This window comes from Anolis sagrei, chromosome 4 (genome assembly GCF_037176765.1).
Source record: "Anolis sagrei isolate rAnoSag1 chromosome 4, rAnoSag1.mat, whole genome shotgun sequence".
NCBI classification, from domain to species: domain Eukaryota; kingdom Metazoa; phylum Chordata; class Lepidosauria; order Squamata; family Dactyloidae; genus Anolis; species Anolis sagrei.
This window is the reverse complement of record NC_090024.1, coordinates 186584952-186606558: the sequence shown is the minus strand read 5'-3', so window position 1 is coordinate 186606558 and position 21607 is coordinate 186584952. Positions and strand designations below refer to the sequence as shown.

The following is a 21607-nucleotide window of genomic DNA, read 5'->3' as shown; positions in this document are numbered from 1 at the left end:
GCATTCCCCGCAGATCTTTCCCCCCCCCCCCTTCCCCTTTTTCCACAGCAGAGAGAAGACGGAGCCCGGCAGCCATCCCCTCCCCCCCGCGCGCCTTCTTTCCTCCTTGCTTGGGACCCCGGCGACCTAACCCTGCCTTTTGCAGGCCGAGGGCCCCAATCCCCGGAGCCTGAGCCGGGCCTCCCCTTGGCTCCGCTGCTGGAAGAGGGCGAGCAAAGACTGCATTGCTCGCTCGGCCCAGAAGGCGGGAGAGGGGGGGGGGGCTCTCAGGACTCTTCCCTTCTCCTCTCCCTCGGCAAAGGCAGCAGAGACACACACACACTCAGAAAGAGAGAGAGGGAGAGAGAGGGGGGAGCCAGGGGCGCGAGGGACTGCGGCAGGAAGCCCGGAAAGGGTTAAGCGGCGGGAGAGGCGCCGCCGAGTGAGTGAGGCTTCCCTCGCAGGTTGCCTCCGTCTGGGCCGAGGGAGGAGGAGGAAGAGGAGGAGGAGGAGCAGGAGAAGAAGGAGAGAGCCGGTGCCTGCGCGCGGGAGAAGGAAACTTTCCTCGGATCTTTTCTGGGAGAAAGGAGGAAGAAGGGGAAGAAGGGGAGGCTCTGTTGCTTGGGGGCGGGGCCACTGCAGCGGACGGAGTGGGCTCCCCGCAGGGAGAGAGAGAGAGAGAGAGGGAGAGAGAGGGAGAGAGAGGCGCCCCTCAGCAGCCCTCCAAGGGCGCCGGGGCTGAGCAGACCGGCTCTCCCTTCTCCCTTCCCCTTCCTTCCCTTGCCCCTTCTTCCTCCTCAGCTTTGAGAGCTCATCCTGCAAGCGAGGAGACTGGCGCTCCCTTCTTCCTTCCTTCCTCTTCCCTTCCCTTGCTTCCTCTCTTCCTCCTCAGTCCTGCACCAGCTTTCCCTTCTCCTTCACTCCCTCGCTCCCTCTCTTCCTCTTCAGCCCTGAGAGCACATCTTGCAAGTGAGAGGGGACCGGCTTTCCCTTCTCCCTCATTCTCTCTTCTCTCTTCTATTCCCTCGCTCCCTCTCTTCCTCCTCAGCCCCGAGAGTACATCCTGCAAGCGAGGGGCGACTGGCGTTCCCTTCTCCTTCCTTCCTCCCTCTCTTCCTCCTCAGCCCTCCTCCTGCGAGGGAGAGGGGTTCCTCAGCTGCCGTCCCCGGGAGGTGCGACCCTCTCTCGTTGCAGAGAAGAACCTGGAAGCCTCTGGGAGAGGAGAGGAGTCCGTGCCGAAATGCCCGCACCCTTCTTTCCTTCCCAACCCAGGCTTGGGATGGACTCCCTTCTAGACTGGGAGAGATAGATCGAAACGTCCCGCTCTTTCCTCTCCCCCCCAGCTCGAAGCCCTTTCCTTGCGTCCCTTTGGCGGGATCCACAGGTAGCAGCAGCAGCAGCAGCAGCAGGAGCAGCGCAGATCCCCTCTCAGGCCGGACGGGAGGAGCCCCGAGGCCGCCGGGCGCCCCTCCGCTCCCCCAGGATGCGTCCTCCGCCTCCGCTTGGCGCCCCGAGGAGGCCGGGTGAGCGGGCGGCGGGAGAGGCGCAAGCGAGGAGTCTCCGAGGAGGAGGGCGAGGGCGGCGGCGGCGGGAAGGAGGAGAGGGTGAAGCCCGCCTTTCAAGCCCGCCGGCCGGCAAGAGCAAGAAGGGCCCCCTCGGCCTTGGGCTCGCTCGCTGCTGAGGCCTGAGGAGTGGGAAGCAAGGCCCGGAGGACCCAAGGCAGAGGGACCACTCGGAGTCTCCCTTCTCCAAGGAGAGTTCCCAGGCAAGCCTTTCCAGCCCCTCCTTGCTGGACCAGAGAACTGGGCACCCACCCAACAAGAAGACTTTGGGAGCATCCCTTTCCTTTATTTGTTGTGTTGGAGAAGTGAAGCCTTAGATGATCAAGGATCCTGCTTGGGAAGACTTTTTGGACCAGCTCTGTTTTCATTTTCTGTGAGTGTGAAGCCTCCGATTTTTTGAGAAACTGCAAGTCGCTTCTGGTGTGAGAGAGTTGGCAGTCTGCAAGGATGGATGTTTGATGTTTACCATCCTGGTGAGAGGCTTCTCTCATGTCCCCACATGGAGAGCTGGAGCTGACAAAAAGAGCTCAACCCACTCTCCTGCAATTCGAACCACTGACCTGTCAACCAGCAGTCCTGCTGGCACAAGGGTTTAACCCATTGCACCACCGGGGCTCCTCAGAGCCTCTGATTATTTCAAGGAACCCAAAGTTGCACTTGGAACTGTCCATCTCCTGCTTCTCTTGTGACATTTGAGGCACCCCACGGTCTCATGTAGCTGCCAGAGCTTTGCCCTGCCCTCCAAGGGATGTGGATGGGCGCCTTTGCTGGCTGGAGGCCTTGTGTACCTGGCTGAGCCCCTCCTGGTCTGTGGCGGAAAGAGAGGAGGTCCCAGGCCGTGGCCAGGAGTCGCCCCGCCCTGTGCCGGTGGCCCGTCTGGGAAGAAGCTCTAGAAGGATGCTGGCCGGATGGAGAGAGCTGTCTACAGGGATAAGTGCCATACTTTGCTGCCTCCTCTTCTTCTGGCTCCTCTATTCGCATCCAACCAAGGAAGGTAAGTTGCTTGTGCTTTTGGCCACGAATTGTAACATCTTGTAGACCTCAAGGGCCATCTAGTCCAGGTATGGGCAAACTTGGGCTGAGAGGGGAAAGGAAGGGGACTGAGGCTGTTAGGAATGGTGGGAGCTGGAGTCCAAAATACCTGGAGGGCCCAAGTTTGTCCATACCTGATCTAGTCCACCACCCTGCCAGACAGGAACACGCAAAGCACTCCTGAATCCAACATAGGTGGAGTTAGGCATTTTTTTTTATCTAACATCTGCATTCAGTTCAAGGTTGTGGAAGTAGACTTGTGCATGTAAATGCACACTACTCAGGGATGTGAATTGCAACCACACTCTGTGGCTTATGGTCTCACAGAAAAGGAGCCTCACCACCACCACTCCTTCTCCAGCCATGCCAATTTTACCTCTAAGGCAATATGAGTGATCACACACTGGAACTGATCTCACCAGGAAGTTGGGATGCTTTTGGGTGGATTCCCTCCCTGCAGTGTCTATTCAGGCCTGGAGGGGGAATGTGTTGCTTGGGGAAAAGGGCAGGAATAAGTGGAGCACATCTGAATCACACCTGGGCATTTTGCCATAATTACCCCTCCTATATTTAGGCCAGAAAAGGGAGGGTGGAACGGGAAGGCTGTGCAGGAGTGCGGATTTGGGAATGGCTTGCATGCTATGGGGTCCAATACTCTTCCACTTGGGTAAATACCATAGAAGCACTGGATAAGCCTAATACTTCTCTAAGCCAAAGAGAAATGGACTGTGCTTGAGTTCCCACTGGCAGTACTTGAAACAAATGACATTTTTTAAAAACAAAAGATGACAAATGTTAAGGAGGGGGGCAAAGGAATGTGGTCAGACTAAAATATTGCCCATTGACACATCAACATCTGGGCTACTCAGGGCCCTTCCACACAGCCCTATATCCCAGAATATCAAGGCAGAAAATCCCACAATATCTGCTTTGAACTGGGTTGTCTCTACCACACTCAGATAATGTGGGATTTTCTGCCTTGATATTCTGGGATATAGGGCTGTGTGGAAGGGCCCTGTGATACTTGGTTTACTCCAGCCTTCCCTAACCCAATTCCTTCTAAATGTGTTTGATTGCACCCTCCATAATCTTTGGGAATGATATGAGTTGTAGTCCAAACACATGAGAGAGCATATTTGAGAAACACTTAGGGCCCACAGGCACTCAGGTTGGATTAACCATGTAAACTGGAGGCAAGACTAGACACATCATCACACTAGAGAATGAATCCACTCTAAACCGGGTTTCTGCCTTCTGCAGAATTCTGGGTTTTGTAGTTTAGTGAGACTGTTAAAGGCTTCTCCCTAAACTACAAACCTCAGAATTCTGCAGGAGGCAGAGACCCCGTTTAAAGTGGATTCATTCTCTAGTGTGATGAGGTCCTTAGGCTGCGTAAAGATGACATATCTCCACATTTGCTCATTGACATTCTGATCCAAAGTTTTGCGCTATTACAAAGTAAATAAGTAATGAACGGATTTCCTGATTTTATTTAAGACACGGGATGAGAGAGAGAGAACAAGCAAAGGCAAGAGCAAAGGACTGGTGACATCACTTTCAACCAATCCCAGACCTTCTACCTCTGGGTCATTTTCAGGAGTTAAATTTTGTTTCATTATTTCATTGCCTACAGGTTTTTCTTTCTTTCTTCATATAGGGTCGTTTGAAAACTGTTATCTTCTACAGAGATCTGTGTGAATGAGACCCTTTGAGAGTAATGGGGCTTACAAGCAAAGGTACATTTGAGGCCCTTCCACACAGCCTATATCCCGGGATATCAAGGCAGAAAATCCCACATTATCAGAGTGTGGACTCAGATAACTCAGTTCAAAGCATATATTGTGGGATTTTCTGTCTTGATGTTCTGGGATATAGGTCTGTGTGGAAGAGCCCTTGGATAACAAGTTTATCTGTATCAAGGTTCGGAATGTGATGGACTCTTAATTAGGGCAGAGAGGGACCCCTTGTAAACTCAATCATCCATGTTAAACAATTAAAAAGCATGACATTCAAAAGAAGGAGAAAGCTTTGAGAATCACCAAATGGTATGGCTCACATATGGAAGTTGCAATCCAGGTGTTCAATGTATTGTCAAAGGTTTCATGGCTGGAATCACTAAGTTCTTGTGGGTTTTTTTTCGGGCTATATGGCCATGTTCTAGAGGCATTTCTCCTGACATTTCGCCTGCATCTATGGCAAGCATCTATGGCAAGCACCCTCACCTCTGAAGATGCTTGCCATAGATGCAGGCGAAACGTCAGGAGAAATGCCTCTAGAACATGGCCATATAGCCCAAAAAACCCCACAAGAACTTAATCCAGGTGTTGTTGCCCAACCTATCTGGACAAGAACTATCACCAAGACCTAATCATGCAACAGAGTTATGGGGTTATATTCCACTTTAACTGCCATGACAACATCCTGGGGAATTTTGGAGCATGTAGTTAAGCCCCAGCTTCTGTCAATGCAGCAGTTCGAAGCATGCAAATGTGAGTAAATCAATAGGTACTGCTTTTGCAGGAAGGTAATGGTGCTCCATGCAGTCATGCCAGTCACATGACCTTGGAGGTGTTATAGACAACACTGGCTCTTCAGCTTGGAAATGGAGATGAGCACCACTTCCCAGAATCGGACACAATTAGCCTTAATGTCAGGGGAAATCTTTACCTTTACCTTAGTTTGCTGAGGCACAATCTGGTTTACAATTCCCTATACTGGAAATCCCAGGACTTCATGGGATGTTGCCATGGCAGTCAAAATGGAAAATGGTACAGTGATTGTGTAGTGTGAATGGGCCTCTGGTTAGAAAAGACTTCTGCACATACTAGCCTATGAATAAATGTTTAATTCAGTGGGATTTACTTCTGAAGACACTTACAGTTGCCTGGGGAGTTTGCTTGCTTACTTGCATCACACACATTGTCTTTGCTACCTTGTTTATGGTGAGCAGGTCACAGATACTGCATTGCTCAGGACAATCATATTTCTGTTCTACAGAGGTATACCACTGGGATTTCTCCACAGTTGGCTCATTCGGGGTCCCCGGTGATTTTTGCATTGCAGACTCCCCCTGAGGCTTATAGGCTAAACTTTCTCAGAAGGTTCCTTCCATCCAGACACCCAAGAAAGAAAAAACGATTTTCTCTGGAGACTTGCCAGTGGCTTGTTGCAGTCTTGGAACAGCAGTAGCATGTGGGAGGATGGCAGCATGATCCCATTTGACACATGGGAGCTTGGAGGATGGTTTGAGTCTTATGTATGCTGCTCAGTTGGGAAAAAAAGTCTTAAAAATTCAGCCAGGCCTTCTTGCAATGCTAAAATGATAGTTCTGACAGTCATGGGTGAACAACATCTCTAATGGCCAGTCTTTCCCAGCCATAGTTTCAACGTAGGGGGTTGTCAGTTTTTCAAGGTCTTGTTTCTCTTTCTGGGGCCCCCTCTTCCTGGCCTCCTCTGTCCATAAAGTGAATTGCTTTCCCACAGTGCCTCTCAAGCTGTCTGATGTGGCAGAGCAGCAATTTTGATCATGTTTCTGTAGTTTCCTGGGAGCTCTCTGTGGACCGGCAACTGATGGTTCATGGGTCTGCATACCATCACTTTGAGCAGTAGCAGTCCTTAACTATGCTAAGCAGGTTCTGATTTGTAATGCTTTTGATGCTTTGGAAGGTGCCTCTCAGAATACAGGAAGAATACAGACCATTCTATCTTGTTAAGTGATGAAGAAATATCACCATTGATATCTGGCTGTGGAACCAAAACATGTGGGACTGAACCAAGTGGTCCATGATAAAAAAGATCTCAGCCTAAAATCCAGGAGAACCACTGCCAGCCAAAGAGCAGTTGACAGCGGGCTGGAGGAACTCATGCTTTACTCTGGCCCCTTCCACACAACTGAATAAAGTCTCACATTATCTGCATTGAACTGAGATATATGGCAGTGTGGACTCCGATAACCCAGTTCTAAGCAGATATTGTAGGATTTTATGCCTTAATATTCTGGGTTATATGGCTGTGTGGAAAGACCCTTAGTAAGAGGCAACTTCCTGAAATAGATGAGCTTCTAATCCAGCTGTATTCTTGGGTTTGTGATCCTGACAGAATGCTTTTCTTTTATCTATGTGTTTATTACATAATAATAATAATAATAATAATAATAATAATAACTCTTCATTTCTCTTCCACGTTTCTTCCATGAAGGGACACAAAGTGGCTTCCACCATATTAAATACAGTACAAATCAAACCTGTCCTTTTCCTAAAATTGCTCAAGATGCTGTATGTGCTTTTCCCTATCTATCATATTTGTAATACACCCTGTGAGTTATATTAATCGATGGCCCCCAACTACACAAAGAATTTAATTGAGTTTCAAAATGCTATTTGGCAGATGATTGCATAGGAGGCCTGGATGGTAATGACACAACCCACAGAGCACAGATGCATATTAAGGGCTTTCTTTTGCACACTTCTCTTGAAGTTTGCTGTCTGCCCACCACAGTTTGAAGCTAGCTTTGAACTACATTAAATGGTCAGTGTAGATGGAGCCTGAGTGTCTGCCTGTGGCTTGAGCTAAACCACCCTATATCTGAGGATTTGATCCCAAATTATCTGTTTATCCCAGATTATCCGGCAGTGTAGACCCAGAACATTTCTACACTTCCATATAATCCAGATTATAAAGACAGATAATCCACAATGTCTGCTTTGAACTGGATTATATGAGTCTACACTGCCAGTTCAAAGCAGATAATCTGGATCTTATATGGCAGTGTAGAAGGGCCTCATATAATCCAGTTCAAAGTAGATAACCTGGGATCAGATCCTGGGATATAGGGCAATAGATCCTGCCTTTGTGACTGGCTACTGAACTTAATAGTTGAGTAAAGATTTGTACCTCAATTTCATTGCCCCAATATACGCTGAATAACAGTGGCCAATTTCCAAGGGTTTCAAGATTCACTTTTGGTTCCCCCCAAAATTTGGTTGGCCATACATCTCTACCTTCTACCCAAAAAAGTCCTCAAAACTAGACATTACACCTCTGAATCTTGATGTATCTGATTTGCAATTTAAATAGCCCATTTTATTTAACATTTTTCTTCCATATGTTTTTATTTTCAGTCCTGAAAATATGTTTTTAAATTCTAATCCAGACTAGGAACTGTGAGTCTCCCTGCATGTTGATGAATTGGTGCTCCCAGGAGTTCTAACAAGTCTAGCAAATGTTGAGGACTACTTGGAATCATAGTTCTGCATCATCTGAAGGGCCAAAGAATTCTTACCCCTTGCAGGGGTTCTCAACCTGTGGGTCCCCAGGTGTTTTGGCCTACAACTCCCAGAAATCCCAGCCAGTTTACCAGCTGTTAGGATTTCTGGGAGTTGAAGGCCAAAACATCTGGGGATCCACAGGTTGAGAACTACTGGTTTAAACCATCACCCAGGTAACCAGGAGGACCCCTAAATGCTCAGTAAACCTTACTTTTGACACTTAGACATGCATGGATATGTTATTAATGCACTTATAGCCAATAGAAGCTTATAAACAATTGATTTTCTGAGTTTTACCCTCACTACCAAATCAATAAATGAATATGGAACCATGTAAGTTATCGTCACATAAAGCATCTTACAGTGGTTCTACAACTGGGTATCCTGTTGGCAAGTGGTGATAATCGCCAGGGTTGTCTAAGCATTGCTTTAAATTGTTTTAACAAAGCTCATGAAAATAAGACGCAAGAGGAATTGGCGAATGAAAGGACAGAAACAATGTCGTAACCTAGGTGTATTTAAAACCTTATTGAAGTTTGATACTGCTCTCCTGAGGATTTGTTGTTGTAAATTGCTATTGAATTGACTCCAACTTATGATGACCCCATGAGTGAGAAACCTCCAAATCACCACATCATGAGCAATTCTCTTCATGCCTAGCAGGTCAGGGCCATGGCTCTTTTTGATCTATACATCTGGAACAAGGTCTTTCTTCTTGCTTCACCAAACGACAGCTCCCATGATTCTATAGCATTGCACATGGCAATTTTAATGTGGTGTCAGACTGCAATAATTCTACAATGTAGATGCACTCTTACTTTCTGTTTGAGCTTGCCTAGATCCCGAAATCCACAGGAAAGATCCTTACACCACCTTCCCAGATAAAATTGATGGGAACATTAGAGAGGGCCTCTCAGGGTTATATGACTGTGTGGAAGACACAGTCATATAACCCAAGATACCAAGGCAGAAAATCCCACAATATCTGCTTTGAACTTGGTTATCTGAGTCTACACTGCCATATATTCCAGTTCAAAGCAGATAATGTGGGATTTTATTCAGTTGTGTGGAAGGGGCTTCAGTGGCTGCCCCATACTCCAGACGCCCCTCCTTTGGGAGATTAGGATTGTTCATTCCTTTCTATTCTTCCACCAGAGGACAAAACTTCTTTATTCAGACATGCTTTAAAAACTAGAAGCCTTTAACACTGTGAATTCTATTGATTTAATTGCATTGCTTATTGTTTTAACATTTTCACAGTGTAGGTTTTTAATATGCTTCAGTCATTATGTTGCTTTTTGTATGCTGTTATTTGTAATTTTTTCAAAGTGTACACTGCCTTGACTCTCAGTCTTGGGAAAAGGGGAAGATTTAAATAAAGCTAATAACTAAATAATTGAGGTCCTGCTTCTAAAAATCTGGCTTCCAGGAGGAATTTCTAGGTTTTTGGGGATGCCAAGCAGCTCTGCCACTCAAGGAAACTGACATCTGTATTCCTTCTCCATCTGTACTCCCTTTTCACAATAAATCTGTCTTTTAAGGTAGCAAGAATAAGCTCTGTTAAGTCACTGATTTGTCACTCCAGGGTCAAATCCCTCCAATCCCATTTTATTTTTCCCAGTCTACACTGTCAAACAGCCCTGCAAACTAGAAAACTGCAGAAGAAATTCTGTGCTGATGTTCACTCACCCAGAAACGTAAAGAACACTGTCAGCGTAAACGTTCCACTGAGAGCTCCTGAGACAGGGCCACGAGCAAACAAGGATGTGAGGAACACTTTGCAGACTTGTTGGGGATCCATAAATAATGTCACAATTAGCAGACTGTAACAAGACATGTGTGCAAGTAATTCAAACAATGCAGCCTTATCCAGCCAGGCAAGAGCTCTGAGTGGAAGGCTGCTCTCAAAAATGCAAGGGATGTGAGATGCCGCCAAATTCTCCGCTTTCTTGCGGGTGCCTCAGGTGGGTTGTAGATCCCAAGGCCAGTTTGCTGCACAGCTTCCTTTGCTGGGAAGTGTATAAGGCACCTCCCAGAGGATTGCTTGCATTTCATTGCTGTGCCTTCATGGTAAGGTAAACACAGTGCCTTAAAATAACACCCTGCCAACATTCCTCCCAAAGCTTTAAGCTTTTATACACCTAGAGACCCAGGAAGACTTTAATGGATGGATACTATGTACCTGGGAGTTTTTCTACAGAGGTGATATGCTTCTTGAGTTCTCTGAAGACAGGATTGAGAAACTGGCTAAGGAGCAAACTGATAGGCAGTGCTTTTCCATACATCAGCTATCCGGAAGTGGGGTGAGAAGAGGGATGGGCATTGTGGAGATTGAGGCAATGAGTTTGCCAAGTCCTGTTTGCTATAATGAACCAGGCTTCACTGGCAGTGACTGTTCATTTTCATGTCTTGAATCCTTTGGATTTTCAAAGATGCTTAAAAATCTGGTGTTCCTCCTTTATTTTAAAAAAGCTTTCAAATGTTTGATATCCTGTGATATTAAGCTGCAGTCAGTTGTAGTAAAATGCATCCTGGCTTTAGCATGATTTGCTATCTAGTGGAATGTGGTCTTTGTAAATGCTGTATACACAGAAAAAATTTCGGTCCAGGATTGTTATACATGACAGGCGATACAGGTGTTGTGTGTTAATTCGTATTGGTGATGTGTGAACTAATGCTTTGTTCTCTGAACAAAGCCAGAAGCAGTGCTGTCATGCATCATTGGGATTTTTGTTTGATCATCCTTATAGGCCTTACATATAGCGGGTGGGATGATTTCAATCAAATCTATGAGATAGATGTAGATCCAAAGCTAAAATTAGCTGTTTAGGGCTTTGGCTATTTTCCCAAGAGAGATATAAATATGTCAGGCATGCATTAGATGAGGTGTATGAAGATTAGTTTGTCCATATTAATATCAAGCTCTGTGAACATAAAATGACGTGGAAGTACTGTTATGATGCAGAAAGCTAGGGGAAATCTAGAAAAGGGAAAGAGAGAGAAACACATGGCACTTAAAAATAAACAGGAAAAGCTAGTGCAGAGCAGGAAAACAGGTTAGGTAAAGGTAAAGGTTTTCCACTGACATTAAGTCCAGTCGTGTCCGACTCTCACCTCCATTTTTAAGCCGAAGAGCCAGCATTGTCCGTAGACATTTCCAAGGTCATGTGGCCAGTATGACTGCATGGAGTGCCATCAAAAGAATATTGCCCCCATATTACCAGTTGGATCTGAGGCTGAGAATGTGGTTTGCTCAGGGACCATTTAAACCAGTGGTTCTCAACCTGTTGGTCCCCAGGTGCTTTGGCCTACAACTCCCAGAAATCCCAGCCTGTTTACCAGTTGTTAGGATTTCTGGGAGTTGAAGGCCAAAACATCTGGGGACCCACAGGTTGAGAACCACTGGTTTAAACCACCACCCTATACCAGGTAACCAGGAGAACCCCGAAATGCTCAGTAAACCTTGCTTTTGACATGTAGACATGCATGGATATATTATTAATGCACTTGTAGCCAATAGGAAGCTTATAAACGATTGATTTTCTGAGTTTTACCCTCACTACCAAATCAATAACTGAATATGGAACCATGTAAGTTATAGTCACATGAAGCATCTTATTTGCTTCTGTGCTGCTTGTATTATCATTCAGATCAGGTGCAGACAAATTTCAGGTTGATGCGATTTGTTTTTCTTTTAAACTTCAACTCTGTGACGTCCATGTATGAAATAACCTTGAGAGCCAGGTGGAAAACGCTGATCCAGGGGGCAAGAAAAATGTCTATATCTTTAACCGTTTCCATGGGACAATCTGTACAAGTCTTTATTTGAGATACTATATAACATGGATTCTAAAAATCAAGTTTAGGAATGGCAGTGCATTCTGTTTTATCCCTTAAACACCTGGAAGACAGAAACTCTTGCCAGCCTAGTGTAAGTCATCCAGTATTATACTAACATTACTGATCTGCGTCTCATTTGGTTGGAACTTAGATTAATTAAGTTTGCTGCCTCAAGACAGAGAATTGTATTAGATAACTTTCAGATACCTTCCAACCTTCTGATCACAAATCACTTAATAAAAAACCAACTAAGAATGAAGAATGAAATGCAATAAGGGAAATAAAGCAAGTGGAGTCTTTTAGTACTAGTCTCTTGTGTTACAGTGGAGACTCGGGGTTGGGGAAATCACTGTGTGTGAACTGGGAGGAAACATTTTCCAGCATCACTGAGTGTGCCCAGAAAACTAGGAGGCTACATGTTGGAGGGTGCCATTTTCATCCCAGAAAGAATTAGCTTTGAATGAATTGTACCATCTGTTTCTACTCTTGCAATCACTGACACAGATTATAATTGCATTTTGACACTTTAGGGCATATTTCCGAGATCACAGAACATGGCAGCTATCCCTTAATGTGCTTTAATCACCTCTTTGCTCTGACACTTAAAGTGGCCGAAGTATTTTTCTCTTTTCTTCCAGTCAATACTTTACTCATTTTTGTCCATTTTCACAAGTTCCTTTTCTTTCATCACCTTTTTCTGTTTCAGAGCCATTGTATTGCTTCTGTGTGATACATGATGGACAATTATGTGGTGCTTGGAATGGCAAGCTGCAATGCCTGCTTGCCAGTAGGAAGCTGGGTTAGCTAATCATGAGTGAATGAATTCCAGGCAAGCAGTCCTACACATGGCATCAGGCAGGGCATTTGAGTAGAGTTGCATCCCTCACAACATGTGCACACATGCTGTGAGTGGACATTCATAACCCATTATTGTAAAAGCATTCTAGAGTTCTAGAGTTCACTTCTGGATTTTGTAATCTCATTGTAGAACTTACAATGAAATTCAGAATCACGAAGCCCAGTGCTAGAAATAATTTGGCTGGATGACAAGTGATGATACTACTAGATGAGGCAGTAAAATTAATCTGTGCCTCTTCTAAGCATCATTTTTTCTTTGAACTTCCTGTTTAGAACTATTCTCTTTGGAGGAAACAACCACTTGGAGGTTCCTTTGATTAGTGATACCATATGGGATGAGGTGCAGCAGCTTCCAGGACATAACCTAAAAAAAAAACCCCCACATGAACAGAAATACTTGGAGTTTTTGAGAATTTGGGCAGGGTCAGATTAAGAGCATATGTGCGATTTGTTGAATCATATTTCAAGAAGTCACAGATCTCATCCATAAACTACAACTTTGACAACATTTCCTTAGAAAACCACCACCTCTAAAGGCAGACAGACACCATAGTATCTTACTTAGGCAATCCATCATTGTCTGGGAATGATGACCTTCCAAATTTGGTGTACTGGCGGTGGGTACGTGGGTGACTGTGGAGCCCTCTTCTTGATCCACATGTTCTTTCACAGTGAAGGCATTGGTTTCCAGGTGGAAGGTGGTCCTGGTCAGGGTTGGCTTGATGTGCCTTCCTCTTGGAATGTTTCACCCACCATTCATGCCTCTTCAAATTCCACAGCACTGCTGGTCACAGCTGATATCCAGCTAGAAAATTCAAGGGCCAGGGCTTCCCAGTTCCCAGTGTCTATGCCACGGTTTTTAAAGTTAGCTTTAAGCCCTTCTTTAAATCTCTTTTCCTGTCTTCCAACATTCCTTTTTCTATTCTTGAGTTTGGAGTATAGTAACTGCTTTGGAATACGGTGATTGGGCATTCAGACAATGTGACCAGTCCAGTGAGGTTGATGGCGTAGGAGTATCACTTCAATGCTGGTGGTTTTTGCTTCTTCCAGCAGGATTTGCAGGATTTTTTGGAGGCAACGCTGATGGAATTGTTCCAGGAGTTGAGTGTGATGTCTGTAGACAGTCTATGTTTTGCAGGCATATAATAGGGTTGGGAGGACAATAGCTTTATAAACAAGCACCTTGGTATCCCTACGGATGTCCCAACCCTCAAACACTCTGTGCTTCATTCGGAAAAATGCTGCACTCGCAGAGCTCAGGCAGTGTTGTATTTCAGTGTCAATGTTGGCTTTTGCAGAGTGGTGGTTACCAAGGTAGTGGAAATGTTCAACATTTTCTAACATTACACAATTAAGCTGTATTTCTGGCATTGCAGAGGGACTTACTGGTGACTGCTGGAAGAGCACTTTGGTTTTCTCAGTATTCTGTGAGAGGCCAAAAGTGTTTCTGCAAAGGTGCTTGGAGTGGCTTGTAGGTCTTCTTCTAAATGTCTTCTTCTGACTGTGAGCATTGTATCTATGGATCAACACAAAATCCCTTGTTTTTGTCCATCCTGTTTTTGGCTTCTGTTATTTTCTGTGATGCGAATAGCATCTTGCTACTCATACGACATGAACCTTTCCTAATAGACCACTTATCACCCAGTGTTAGAAATTGCATGGCTCTCCAGCTGATGTTGGACTTCAGTTTCCAGCAGTCCTAGCCGACATAGCAAATTGCGAGGAATGCAGGGCAAGGAATGCAGATGTTGCAAAAGCAACTGCTTTTACAACATCTGGAAGGCTGCATAATTACCACCCTAGTCATTATTAGACATTTGGCTGACCATATGTATAGATACAGAGAGTGCCCTCCCTAAAGGTCATCTACTTCAAATTGTCCTCAATTGGGTATTGATCCAGTTTGGGAATGATATCAGTGCAATAATTAATCCAATCCAGGTTTTAATTCAAGATTTGAAGGAGCTCTCCGTGGTGCTTAACTCTATTCTTAAATAACATGCTACTTGAAGCAAAAGGCAAAATGACACTTCCTGAACTATTGCACAAAACTTCCACAAGTCACAACTTTATAGTGTTTCACCAAATTTGAACAAAAACAATATTTTAGAGATTCAAGGCAGATTGTGTGGCACAAATTCCACGAAAGGGGAATGGCCAAAATGCTTAGGAAAAACTAAAGGGTAAGCCACCACTGTTGCCCACAAGCACCTACCAGCCAATATAGTTGCCTCACCTTGTCTACTTAGGCAATGTGAGGTCCCACTTAAGTGTCCTACTACTTGGTTACAGGCAATCTAACCACAACAAAGGCAACTCACATGTGGAATGGGCCCCTCAGCAATACTATTCCTCTCATTAATAAGAGTGAGACATTGCGACTGAGGACAGATGGCAGAGAGTCCAAGAGAGTGTCACCTGACACCATCCAGTACAATCCCCTTCCATGCAGGAATATACAATTAAAGCACTCCCTGCAGATGGTCATCCAGCCTCTGTTTAAAAACCTCAATCCTTGTGGGAGGCTTATGTCCCCGCATGGGGAGCTGGAACTGACAGAGGGAGCTCATCCGCACTCTCTCTGGATTCAAACTTCCAACCTGTTGGTCTTCAGTCCTGCCAGCACAAGTGTTTAACCCATTGTGCCACCAGGAGCTTCAAGTAAATATGGTATTACTAATGTTAAGGTGGGATATATTTTCTTGTAGTTTAAATCTATTGATTAGAGCAGCAGAAAACAACCTGCCTCCATATTCACTATGATATCCTTTTAAATATTTAAACACAGCTATCCTATCCCCTCTTAACTTTCTCTTCTTCAGGCAAATCATACCCAAGTCTCAAAACTTAACCTCTTAGGACATGATTTTGAGACCTGTTGCCATTTTGTTGTCCTCCTGTGTCGCATGCCAACTTCTCAGTATCTTAAACTCCTTAAGATATGCTGCAGATGTGGTAAATATCAACTGTCAATTCTGATTGGGTTCCATATATGGAATGGGCCAGAAAGCATCATGTTCTTTGTCTCAGGCAGCAAAATATGTTGGACCACTCTGCTTTTCAGCAGCATTATATAAGTGATACAGTTCTTCATATGTACCCTGGGGGCACTTGAATGTGTTGATTTGATTTGGATGTTGGACTGGGCCCAGATACAAGGGTTCAAATTCCCACTCGGCCATAGAAACAAAGGCCCCTTCCACACCTGAATAAAATCCCACATTATCTGCTTTGAACTGGAATATATGGCAATGTGGACTCAGATAACCCAGTTCAAAGCAGACATTGTGGGATTTTCTGCTTTGATATTCTTGTTTATATGGCTGTGTGGAAGGGCCCCACTGGGTACTCTTTGGCAAGTCTCTCTTTCTCAGCCTCAGAGGAAGGCAATGACAAACCCCTTCTGAAGAAATCATGCCAAGAAAGCCTCATGATAAGTTTTGCCTTAAGGTTACCATAAGTCAGAAATAATGTGAAGGCATGCAACAACAATATTTTGATATGTGTTTGTCTTCATGTAAATAGCTTTGAATACAGGATCAGGCCCAAAGTCATCCTAAGCAGAAAGATTTCAAAAAGGGAAGGCAGCAAGGTGAATCTTGCTCAAGCAATGTAGTTCTAATAGAAATGTCTTACTCTCTCACGTTTACTTATTCAGATAACAAATAACTCTTTTGAAGAGAGAAGGGGAGCTGGAGATTGAATGTATATATTACAGTCCAAATAAATATGAAAAGGCTGCTGCATGTGCCTGTATAAATCCTGGTGATCTCATATGTTTTCATCACACAACTGCCATTGAAGAAGATGTGAGGAAATGAGAAACCGTTGTCACCCTTATAATAGGGAAGCAGAGAAGCAGAGCATTGCTGGAATTTGTTTAAAGGGAAAAGAGAGAGAGAGAGATTGTGGGAAAGAAGCCTAAAGAGAAATGTATGTCTTCCAGATACAATATGCATGACATTAAAACATCCAGTACTGCACGGAATTAACATAAATTTGGTGAATTAATAATAATGAGGGATAAAATTGGTGAATTAATAGTAATGAGGGATGGATTAGTAACAAGGGGCCCTTCCAGGTAGGCGCTATATCCCAGGACCTGATCCCAGGTTTTCTGCTTTCACCAAATTATATGCGTCCCCATTGCCAGATAAACAGAAAACCTGGGAACAGATCCTGGGATATAGGGCCTGTCTAGAAGGCCCTGAGTTGGGTGGCCTTGATACATCAGTGATCATTCCAGACCTTCATTGGACTTTCCAGTGTTTTTCTCTGGTTAACAATTGGTAGAAGTGTAGCTAGGAAGAAAATATGTAGCATCTGGATTAGTCTATAAAGATAGTTATCTGTTTAGATAGTAATTCCTATTGTCAAGAGGCAAATGTTTTGTTTAGATGTATTCAAGTTGCCAGCTCACTTATGGCAAGCCAATGAATTTCATAGGGTTTTTTTTTAAAGACAAGGAATATTTGCCAGTCCCTTCTTCTGAAATATAGCCTTCATCACCTGGTATTCATTAGTGGTCTCTCATCTAAACACAAACTCAGACTAACCTTGCTTATCTTCCAAGACCAGACAATCTCTGGTGCTTTGAGGGTATGTAGAAATATCAAAGATAAAGTAGGATTCACAAAAGCAATGCCCCGGGACATTGTTGTCCAAGTAGCCATTCTTTGTGAGAAAACAAACATGGGGGTGTTTTGCTGCTGCTGCTGCTGCTGCTGTTGTTGTTGTCATCATCATTATTATTATTATTATTATTATTATTATTAGAAACACAACAAGATGAGTCCACAGCAAACAAGATCACTCCGCTGGCTGTTGTATTAGATCACACATCGGACACTTCCCAAGTGTCTAGGACTGTGTGATGTATCGGCGAATAATGTGTGCAGATCTCAGTAAGGTGGCCTTTTGCAGCTGGCAGATGGTAATTTTATCAGCTCCGATTGTGTTTAAGTGCAGACCAGGGGCGGCTTAACCCATTACGCAAAGTAAGCATTTGCAGTATAGTTGATTTTGCCCAGGGGCGCTCTTGAGGCACTCTTGGGGGAAAATAGACCTTGACATATGCGAGTTGTAGTTACTGGGATGTATAGTTCACCTACAATCAAAGAGCATTCTGAACTCCACTGGAATTGAACCAAATACGGCACACATAACTCCCACGATGAACAGAAAATATATTTATTTATTTATTTATTTATTTATTAGATGCACTTATTGACCGCCATTCTCAGCCCTTACGGGCGACTCATGGCGGTGTACAGTACACATAAAAAGACAGTTACAGAGGCCAGTATCAACAACATATGACTATACAACAAATACAAACTACATAAAAATCCGCTTCGTCTCTTAGTAGAATCATAGCCAGTCTCATTTTCCTTATACCATTCCAGTTCTCATTACCGTAATGTTGTTGCTTAGCACTTAATTAAATGCCCTCTCGAACAGCCAGGTCTTAAGGCTTTTTCGAAAGGACATGAGGGAGGGCGCCTGTCTGATGTGTGCCGGGAGAGTGTTCCACAGCCGGGGGGCCACCACCGAGAAGGCCCTCTCCCTCGTCCCCGCCAGCCATGCCTGTGATGCAGGCGGGATCGAGAGAAGGGCCTCCCCAGACGATCTCAAGGTCCTCGTGGGCTCGTAGGCCAAGATGCGGTCAGAAAGGTATTTTGGGCCGGAACCGTTTAGGGCTTTGTAGGCCAAGACCAGCACCTTGAATTGGGTCCGGTAGCAAATCGGCAGCCAGTGAAGCTGGGACAACAAGGGCGTTGTGTGCTCCCTGCTACCCGCTCCAGTTAGTAACATGGCTGCCGCACGCTGGACCAGCTGAAGCTTCCGGGCCGTCTTCAAGGGCAGCCCCACGTAGAGAGCGTTGCAGTAATCCAGGCGGGATGTGACAAGAGCGTGTACCACCGTGGCCAAGTCAGACTTCCCGAGATACGGGCGCAGCTGGCGCACAAGCCTAAGCTGTGCAAATGCTCCCCTGGTCACCGCTGAAACCTGGGGATCCAGGCTCAACGATGAGTCCAGGGTCACACCCAAGCTGCGAACCTGCGCCTTCAAGGGGAGTGCGACCCCGTCCAGCACAGGCTGTAACCCTATATCCCGTTCGGCCTTGCGACTGACCAGGAGTACCTCTGTCTTGTCTGGATTTAGTTTCAGTTTGTTCGCCCTCATCCAGACCGTTACAGCGGCCAGGCACCGGTTCAGGACCTCGACAGCCTCCTTAGTAGCAGGTGGGAAGGAGTGACAGAGTTGGACATCATCTGCGTACAGATGACACCGCACCCCGAAACTCCGGATGATCTCACCCAGCGGCTTCATGTAGATGTTAAACAGCATGGGGGACAGTATGGAACCCTGTGGCACCCCACAAGTCAAAGGTTGTGGTGCGGAACAGGAGTCCCCCAATGACACCTTCTGGGTGCGACCCTCCAGAAATGACCGGAGCCACCGCAAAGCAATGCCTCCAAGACCCATTTCCGCAAGGCGCCCCAGAAGGATACCGTGGTCGACGGTATCGAAGGCCGCTGAGAGGTCCAGGAGCACCAACAGGGACACACTCCCCCTGTCTAGCTCCCGGCGCAGATCATCCACTAAGGCGACCAAGACCGTCTCGGTACCATGCCCCGGTCTGAAACCAGACTGTGCCGGATCCAGATAATCCGTGTCTCTCAAGAATACCTGGAGTTGTGAGGCCACCACGCTTTCCATGACTTTGCCCAAAAAGGGGAGATTGGAAACAGGCCGAAAGTTGTCCAATTTAGTGGGGTCCAGTGATGGCTTCTTCAACAGCGGCTTTATAATAGCCTGTTTTAGGCTCGCTGGAATCTTGCCTTCCCGAAGGGAGGCATTCACCACCACTGTTACCCACTCGGCCAATCCCCCTCTGGCCTCTCTCAGAAGCCAGGATGGGCAGGGGTCTAGGATGGACGTGGTGGGCCTCATTCCTCCAAGCATCTTGTCCACATCCTCGGGTTTCACAAACTGAAAAGAATCCAACAAAATAGGACAAGCAGGTGCTCTCGTTACATCCACAGAGTCTGCATCTAACGCGGCGTCCAGCCCAGAACGGATCAAGGCGACTTTGTCTGCGAAGAACCGAGCAAATGCTTCACAGCGCGCGACCGAATTGTCAGGGCTCCCACCTGCAGAGGCGGGAGTTAAAAGACCTCTGACAATCCGAAACAGCTCCGCCGGACGGTTCTTTGCAGACGCAATAGTGGCCGCAAAGAAAGTTTTCTTTGCGGTCTTTATTGCCGCAGCATATGCCCTAAGAAAGGACACAAACCGTGCTCGGTTTGACTCGCTCGGTTCCGAACGCCACACGCTCTCTAGTTCCCTCTTCCTTCGCTTCATAGCTGCCAGCTCCTCAGTAAACCAAGGGGCTGGTTTAGCTCGGCTACTTGAGAGGGGACGTTCCGGAGCAATCATGTCAATAGCCCTGGTCATCTCCCCATTCCAGAGAGCCACCAAGGCTTCGACATGGTCACCTACCGAGGTGGCGGGAAAATCCCCAAGAGCCGTCAGGAAGCCATTCGGATCCATCAGTCTCCTGGGGCGGACCATCTTAATGGGTCCTCCACCTTTGCAGAGGTTAGGGGGCGCAGTGAGCCTAAATCTGATCAGGAAGTGGTCGGTCCATGGCAACGGAGAGATGGACAACTCCTCCACACCGCCACCCTGTTCCCATCCCTGACAGAAAACCAAATCCAATGTGTGTCCAGCACAGTGGGTGGGGCCAGATATTTGTTGGGACAGCCCCATGGTTGCCATGGCAGACATGAAGTCCTGAGCCGCGCCTGTGAGGGTCGTCTCGGCATGGACGTTGAAGTCTCCCAGCACAAGAAGCCGTTGAGACTTCAATGCCAGGCTCGAGACCACCCCCGCTAGCTCAGGTAGGGAGACTGTAGTGCAGCGAGGTGGACGGTACACTACTAGAATCCCTATACTGTCCCGGTCACCCACCCTCAGGTAGACGCTTTCGAAATTTGCGGTCTGCGGGATGGGGCACCTGGTCAGATGGATGGAGTCCCTATAGACCACTGCGACCCCACCTCCCCGCCCTCCGGATCTAGGTTGGTGCTGCACGGAGAAACCCGGAGGACAAAGCTGGGTCAGATTTACTCCTCCAGCTTCATCCAACCAGGTCTCCGTGATGCACGCCAGATCTGCCCGTTCGTCCAGGATTAAGTACTGGATCCAGGTCGTTTTTCCGTTGACAGATCTGGCGTTCAACAGCACCACCTTCAGACCGGAGGGTCCGCTCACCTGGTTACACCAATTTACCTTAGGAGACCGATTTGGAATTTTGATTATAGATAAGTGGTCCGAATTTGGCCGAATTTGAGGTCTCCTTTTCCCGCATCTCCTCCTTCCCACCACGACCTCTATGGGGGCCCCTCGGCTAGTGGGACACCTCCCCTCCTCCATGCCGCTATTTCTGGCTAGGGTCTTAATCACACTTTCACCAGCTGTTTGGGATGTTGGCGTTTTATCTTGCCAATTGTGCTGGCCTTCTTCATCCCCCCTCCTCCCCTCATTGTTTCCCACAGGTTCCAGCCCACTACCTCCCCTGCCCCTTCCACCAGATAATAGTGACAGAGACAGTAAGCATAGGAGGGTGGGGGACCACATGGATGGAAATGGACACTTCGGTAGATGAAGGGTACCAGAGGCAAGCGTTAGCCGCGAAATAGGATGATCCTTGAATACTAGAGTCTTAAAGTGCAAAGTGCAAGGTAAATTCTGCGGCTACCGAGTAATTCTTAAGGTGCAAGGTTTTTAAAGTGCAACAAGATATTAAAGCGCAACAGCCTCAACAGAAAATATTTGGCCCTCTATACTACTAAAGTGCGGCAGGAGGAGTTGGGAGGGGTAAAGTGCCACAGTTGGTAAAGTGCAAACAGTTGGCTACGGAACAGGCGCCACTAAGCGCTATATTATGGTCTTATTACCACATTACCACATATATCAGTGATTGGTTAGGGGATACTGTTTGCTTACCGTTGAAAATTACCTAGGGCTGCCTCTGGTGCAGACCAAGGTCTTTAGGCACTG

The 21607-nt window shown here is 46.3% G+C and overlaps 1 protein-coding gene across 1 annotated transcript in view; it reads left to right on the top strand.

The window, feature by feature from the left end:
* The first annotated feature begins 262 nt into the window (after positions 1–262).
* Positions 263–21607, top strand: part of LOC132773735 (chemokine-like protein TAFA-5) — a 42806-nt gene continuing 21461 nt past the window's right edge. The window contains exon 1 of the mRNA XM_060773175.2: positions 263–2535. Coding sequence (XP_060629158.1) covers positions 2439–2535 — 97 coding nt within the window. The 5' untranslated portion in view covers positions 263–2438. The remainder of the gene's footprint in view (positions 2536–21607) is intronic.